General features: G+C 34.8%; 1 protein-coding gene across 3 annotated transcripts; it reads right to left on the reverse strand.

Moving 5' to 3' along the window:
* Positions 1–2,684: 2,684 nt before the first annotated feature.
* LOC108479771 (peptidyl-prolyl cis-trans isomerase CYP40-like) lies at positions 2,685–6,804 on the reverse strand. Of its 3 annotated transcripts, XR_001870497.2 has the most exons (10): positions 6,368–6,804; positions 5,094–5,594; positions 4,757–4,844; positions 4,619–4,671; positions 4,267–4,371; positions 3,730–3,805; positions 3,379–3,416; positions 3,193–3,265; positions 3,003–3,111; positions 2,685–2,918 (listed from the first exon to the last, which is right to left on the reverse strand). XR_001870497.2 is itself a non-coding variant. In XM_017782548.2 (9 exons), exons 1-8 carry the CDS (start codon positions 6,536–6,538, stop codon positions 3,212–3,214), a joined length of 1,086 nt encoding a protein of 361 aa, XP_017638037.1. In that variant the 5' UTR covers positions 6,539–6,804; the 3' UTR covers positions 2,685–2,918; positions 3,193–3,211. The 3 variants fall into 3 exon arrangements, 1 of the variants encoding a protein (XP_017638037.1); XR_008276066.1 differs by having other exon boundaries at positions 3,003–3,265; XM_017782548.2 differs by lacking the exon at positions 3,003–3,111.

Genomic DNA, 6,804 nt, shown 5'->3' on the forward strand with positions numbered 1-6,804 from the left:
AAACTTGGGCAACTATTCATGGTGTTACTACCATGCATAGGCATGACTTAGATGAACCTCATTCATTGCATGAACACTTTGGCACAAGATTAAGATGTTTATTTTATCTATGAAACTTGAATTCAAATAGCCTAATCGATTAAGATGACTAGCTGTATAAATGTACGTAGGGTTGAGCATTCGATCGAATCGAATCGAATTGAAACGAATGAAAAAATTTCGAATTAATCGAGTTGATGAATCATATTTTATCATCCTAACTCAATTTGAAATTTTCTCGAATAGAGTCGAGTGAGATGAAATTCAAATTAAATTGAATATATTTATTCGAGTTAAATTAAAAAAATATTTTAAGCCATTGTAATCATTGTCACCCACCATAATCAAATATGTTATTAACTTTAATCCCCTTATAATTTATTTATTAATCTTTTATATACGTGTCAACTTCTTCGCTTGCTTAGTTGCTTCAATTATCTTCTTATTCTTGTAATCGAGTATTTTGAAATTAAAAATATATTAAATGTAAAAATGTGATTTTTAATAAAAATATTTTAAAGATAAAATATGAAATTGATACCAACATAAAATTTTAACACAAATATTTTATGACATCATCAATAATTCAATTTTAGCAAAAATTTATAAAGATTTAATATGATAAAACAATTCAATAATATAAATAGTGCAAAATGCGAAATTTAATTTAATAATATAAATATTATATATAAATAAAATTATTATTATTTACGTTTTAAGAAAATTTTTTGAATGGTTTTAATTTTTATTTGGGGTAAAAGGTGAGAAGTAAAAATTTAAAGAGAAAATACACAGGGGATGGTTTTGGGATAAAAGGGGGAGAGATGGGAGAGCGGCAAAAATTATGATAGAAATATAAAAAGGGTGTATTTTGGGAGAAAACTAAAAAGGTTTAGAAGATTAGAGTAACAATAAAAATTATCATAGTTTGATATTCAATTTATTTGAATATTTAAATTATTCAAGTTATTCGAATTCGAAAACTAAACTTAATTCAAACTCAAACTTCGAAAAAAATTTGAATTGACTCGAATAACTCGATTTGTTTAACTCAAAATTCAAAAAAAAAAATTTAATTTTTCAACTTGAATCGAATTTTGCTCTCTTAAATATACGGTTGTAAATGAACATAACTCCTAAATGTACGGTTGTAAATGAACATAACGTGTGACGAGCAATATACTTTGGTTACTATTTATATATATTCGTTTATCAAAATAAATAAACAAATATTAATAAAAATAAAATTTTGAGACTCGTTTCACATCTTCAATTCCTTTATTTTCAAAAACAATCTCATTTGATAAATGCATTTACTGCTTTTTGTTGAAATAAAATTTATGTTTTCTTACAAAAAGAAAAAGAAAATATATTTATGTCGGACATATAAATCCCATTCTTATATTGTGTTTATGCTTAACGACCAACACGAAGGAAACGACAAACAGAGTTGACAATTATCATACAAGTCTTACAAGAATCTAACCCTTCTGCCGTATCCATCCATGTAAAACCAACACAAAAGACAACCAGAAAAACAATCCCGTAAAAACCAAGGCATTTCTCGGACTTTCAAATGATGAATAAAACGACAGCATTGCCAATAAAATAAAATCTTCACCCGTACCTGAATTTATAATGCCAAGGTTTAAGAGAATTTCCAATTCCTTGATCATTGATAACAGCCATGCAGTCGTTTGACGGTGACGGTGAACAAACAGAGAATGACTTGGACAAACCGAGAGATTCTGATGCAGGAATCAGCAATACCTTGGAGGCCAAGGTGGAAGAACTGAGGAAAACAAAGGAAGAGCTGATGAGAGCCAAGGAAAATGCTACAGATTCATGGTTAGATTCCAAACCCCTCCTTGATGAGCTCGAAAGACTAAAATCGGACCTCATGATTGCGCAGAATCAAAATTCTATTTCCAAAAATATGATTTCAGAGCTTGAATCACAACTTGAGACCATTGTCAAGGACATTAGAGCCAAAAGGGAGGAAGAACTCAAGGCTGTAAAGACCATCAATGAAACAAACCGGAATCTGGAACAAACACGTGAAGAGTTGGAACAGTTGAAGGCAGACAAGGATGAAGAGCGCAGAACAAGGTCGAAACTAAAACAAACCTTGCGGCTAAGGAGACAGACTCTTCGCACGTTGCAACTGACATTACGAGCAGTGCGAATAGAATCAGATGCTTTCAGAGCATCAGCAGCAAAAGCACTTCAATACACCGATCATCCAGAATCAAACAATTCCCCAGTACAACTAACTCAGGAAGACTTCTATGCCCTAAAGAGAAGAGCTAAAGAAGAAACATCGTTGGCAAATTGGCGGGTTTCTGTAGCTGTGGAACAGAAGGCTATCGCAGAAGCGGCACAAAATTTGGCTTTAAGAAGATCAAAAGAAACACATCCAGACAACAAATTACAGAGGAGCAAGGGAGACCGCAGGATGGTTGAAGGTGAAGAAACGAAACAAGAGGAGGCAGGAGATCAGGACATGACTAAGCAAGAAGTAGAGGAAGTCCTAAATGAAGACTTCGTATTCCCAAAAGCTCGAGCCAAAGAAATCAATCAGAATAAGCAAGGGAAGCCTCAACGGATGAGCAAGCCTAAAAGCAGGAAGATTCCAGTGTCGAAAATTAAAAAGAAAGTATCGATTTTATCTCAAATGAAAATTTGTCTTGTGCACATAAAAAGAATTTTCACATAAATTCAAACAGACGTGCACGAAAATACAGTTCCTGCTCGGAATAAAATGTCAGATCTGCTAGACCAGAAATAAAAAGGAATAAAAGATGGTTCTGATTTAAAATGCACCCAAGTTTGAGTATTTCCTGAGGAGAAATCTGGAAGGTTTTAGCATAAACAAATGCCTGCACAACAGAACAAACCCAATAAGATCGAAAGAATAGACGAGTATGTGTGAGTACATAGCAAGAATCAGAAAATTTTCAAACCCGATTTCTCCTAATGCTGGCCAGACAATAAAAGAACTCCGAAGACTAGATACATGATGAGGTATGAAAAAAGAAAATCCAAAACTGATCTTTCAAGACAAAAGTCGGCCTACAAATCATGAAAACATGGTTTACTAGAGAACATGAAACTTAGATATTCAGAAAGCAAATATAAAGATTGTTGCAGTACCATAATGTTGACTAAAGTTCTACTGAAACATTCTAGAGTACGCCTTTTTCTCCTGGTCCCGTCTATCAGCAATCTGCAGCAGTTTTACAAATTCAATTTTGTTCACAGGTGAAATCAATGAGTGCAAGGAGGAAGGCATTAAATATTTTAACATTTTCCACGAAAGAATAGATGATTGTAATTGACCTTCTTCCTTGCAGCTGCAAGCTCTTTCTTTATTCCACCTGAGTGCCAGAAACATGAGATAGAATAAGTAATCCCCAAATTCTACATGATTTTGATGAAGCAGTAATACGAATGATCGCAAAAAATGAAGTAAAGGAAATGATGATTTAACATCAAATATCATACTCAAGGTATGATCATATGCAATTTTACCAGGTGACACAGCAATGACATTTCATTAATAAAAAATGAAAACCTAACAAGCCCTTCCGAACCTCAAACCAGTAAAGGGGGAGGAAAGTAATAGAAGATGGAGGGAGAGAGCATGGAAGAGGTTTCGCAGCTATTCACTTGAGACAAGATTGTACTGACCATCATTAGGTTCCAAGTCCAATGCCTTTTTAAAGCTCTCAACTGCAGAATCGATGTCATTAAGTGCCATATTTGCCTGAGATCAGTTAAAAACAAAAGCAATTAAGTAAAAAGAATCCCCGGTAAAAGTGCAGTTAACCATGTAATAGTTTGAACAATGTGCATTCACTGAAAATAGAGGGCATGTGGTTTACATCATTATAATCATGCATGGGTCCTCCCTCAAACCAATTACCAAAATAAGAAACTATGAAATAGTTATGCTTGAAAAGCTCCAAAACTAGTCATCCAAGAAAATCATGGCTACGAACTAAATTACAAACACTACCAAGTAAATTACAAACATGCATGGGTCCTCCCTCAAACCAATTAGCAAAATAAGAAACTATGAAATAGTTATGCTTGAAAAGCTCCAACACTAGTCATCCAAGAAAATCATGGCTACGAATTAAATCACAAACACTACTAAGTAAAAGAAGCAGTGTCAAGGAATCAATAAACTTGGCTTTGGATATCATACAAATAGTAAGCACTAACCTGGCCTTGACGAAAGAAAGCTTTCACATTATCTTCTCCATCACGAATTGCAAAGTCTGCATCCAACAATGCTCCTTTTAGATCGCCTAGTTTCAACTTGCAGGCCTAAACAGACAACAATTATATGAAAAGAAACAAACATCAATAACCTAAAAAGGAATATAATGTGATAACATATGCTAACATAGAGGAACTCCCTATCATAACATGCTTTCAAACCATTACAGAGCATATTAAATGAATGAGAACCTAAAAAATAAGAAAGAAGATTGGAAAGTTGTTGCATGCTAGATGCCTCAACATATGATCAATGATCAAATATATTCAATTTTCAAGGACATTAAAATCTTACAGAACTGTTTGTAAATATCTGAGACTTGGTCTTCCGCAAATACGAGCTCTTTGCTGTGTGATGACAAATTAGAAAGGAAGGAAAAAAGTCAGCGAAAAAACTAGAGAATTCATGGCAATAATATCACGATGGATGCACCTTGATCAATTCCCTCCAAGTCCCAGCAGACATCCAAGTAACGTAAAGCCTTCCAATATTTTCTAAGAGCAATCTTATAGTCTTGTTTCTGTAAGAGGGAACAACTAGGAAAATTCAGCGAGCGGCATTGTAGCAGTAAATCAAATTCCAAACAAAAGAACAAAAGACATTGATAATCAAATGTATGGTAGAAAATGTGACATCATTAAGCATTCATAACTTGAAGAGAGTACCAGGCATACTCATTCATAAGAAAGAATGTACCATGCATAATCTAGGAAATGGGAAAAAAATGAGCAAATTAAACCGCAAAAAACTGTAACTATATATCAAATACCTTGTATTGCTCGTTTGCAAAAGCTTTGATAGAGTCTACTGCCTTCATCCACCAAGAAATTTCATCTGGTTTTTTGTCAAGGTCAACTGGCCAATCAGGATATATATCACCATCCTTAAAAAGGTTGGATACTCCATCATCCCCCCCCTCGGGAATTTCTCCGCAATCAGCAATTATAACCTCTTGAGTGGGGTAATCACCATCCTCAGTAGCAACAAGCTCGATAGAACGAACAACACCCATTCCTTTTATAACCTTCCCAAAAACCACATGTTTTCCATCGAGATGAGATGTTCGAGTAGTTGTAATGAAGAATTGAGACCCATTGGTGTTAGGCCCCATATTAGCCATCGATAACGTTCCTTTTCTTTCATGTTTTAACTCGAAATTTTCATCTTCAAATTTCAAGCCATAAATGGATTCTCCCCCAGTTCCATCACCAGCTGATATATCCCCACCTTGTATCATAAAACCTCGGATAATGCGATGAAAGCGCACACCCTATTAAATCGAAATTGCATTATATTAGAAAAAGGAAATCACTACAAAGTTTCTTATATAAGTAAAGGAAACTATTTGGAAGTGCATAGTCATCATTGTCGGCAGATTAATTTCATAATTGCAGAATTACAAGAAAACCATAACATTTTGCAAATGCATCAAATTCTAACGTGAAGTGCCTTGAACTGCCTGTGTGCCCATCAACATAGGACCTAAAGAGCGTAAAGGCATGTAAAACGAGAGCATATGATCATTCAACCAAAGTGAAATTACAAAAACAAGAAACCATCTAACAATAACATATTTAATGCCCTTCGTTCTCTAAGTTTCAAGTTATGTCTACATGCATCAACATTAGAAGCAAACTGCATTTGAGAAAGGAAATAAAGGAGTTACATTGCTTCTTATTACAAGAATTCCCAGTTGAAAAAACAGACCTCAATTCCCAAGGAAAATTCAATCTTTTTTACTCTAGGAAATGCTCGCTTTACACCACATAATACAAGATGTGCAAAGAAAACATGTAAACTCTACCAATTACTCACTTACAAAGAAAACAAGTAACGAGCCACAATACATAAAAGAATCACACATAGAAAAGGGTTTTACTTCACTCAAAGCAAAAGCCCCATTACCACACCCACTAAACTCAAACCAAAGAATTTGAACGCCTTTCTGACATTCCAGGAGGAATGAAAAAATAATTAACACTAAAATAGAGATGCTTTGATGCAGTCAAGAGTTGTAAATATAGGAAAGAGAAAAGGAAGAACCTTGTAATGCAGGGAGGCAGCAGAGTTAGGAGCAATGCCTTTCTCACCAGTGCACAAAGTCCTGAAATTCTCAGCAGTTTTAGGCACAACATCCTTGTACAACTCCACTACAATCCTTCCTTCTAGTTCTCCTCCTATACTTATGTCCAAATAACACCTTGGGTTCACCATTTTCCTTCTCTTCTTCAACTGAAAATGAAAACAACCCCAATCCCACTTGAACCCTAAAAAAGAAAACAAAAGGTCGTCGGTTCTGACTTTGCTGGTTCGTTTTGCCGTGTTGGTTAGTTTGCTTTGGCAACAGCTGCCTGGTTCTAAGGGTGCCTTTGGAACCGTCGGATATTTGTGTTGAGTGAGTTACATGACACGGATTTTGAGGTTAAGGTAGGTGGGCTCAAATTTCCAGGCCCTTCAGAGTTTAGAGGATGATGATATTA

This window comes from Gossypium arboreum, chromosome 12 (assembly GCF_025698485.1).
Source record: "Gossypium arboreum isolate Shixiya-1 chromosome 12, ASM2569848v2, whole genome shotgun sequence".
Lineage (NCBI taxonomy): Eukaryota > Viridiplantae > Streptophyta > Magnoliopsida > Malvales > Malvaceae > Gossypium > Gossypium arboreum.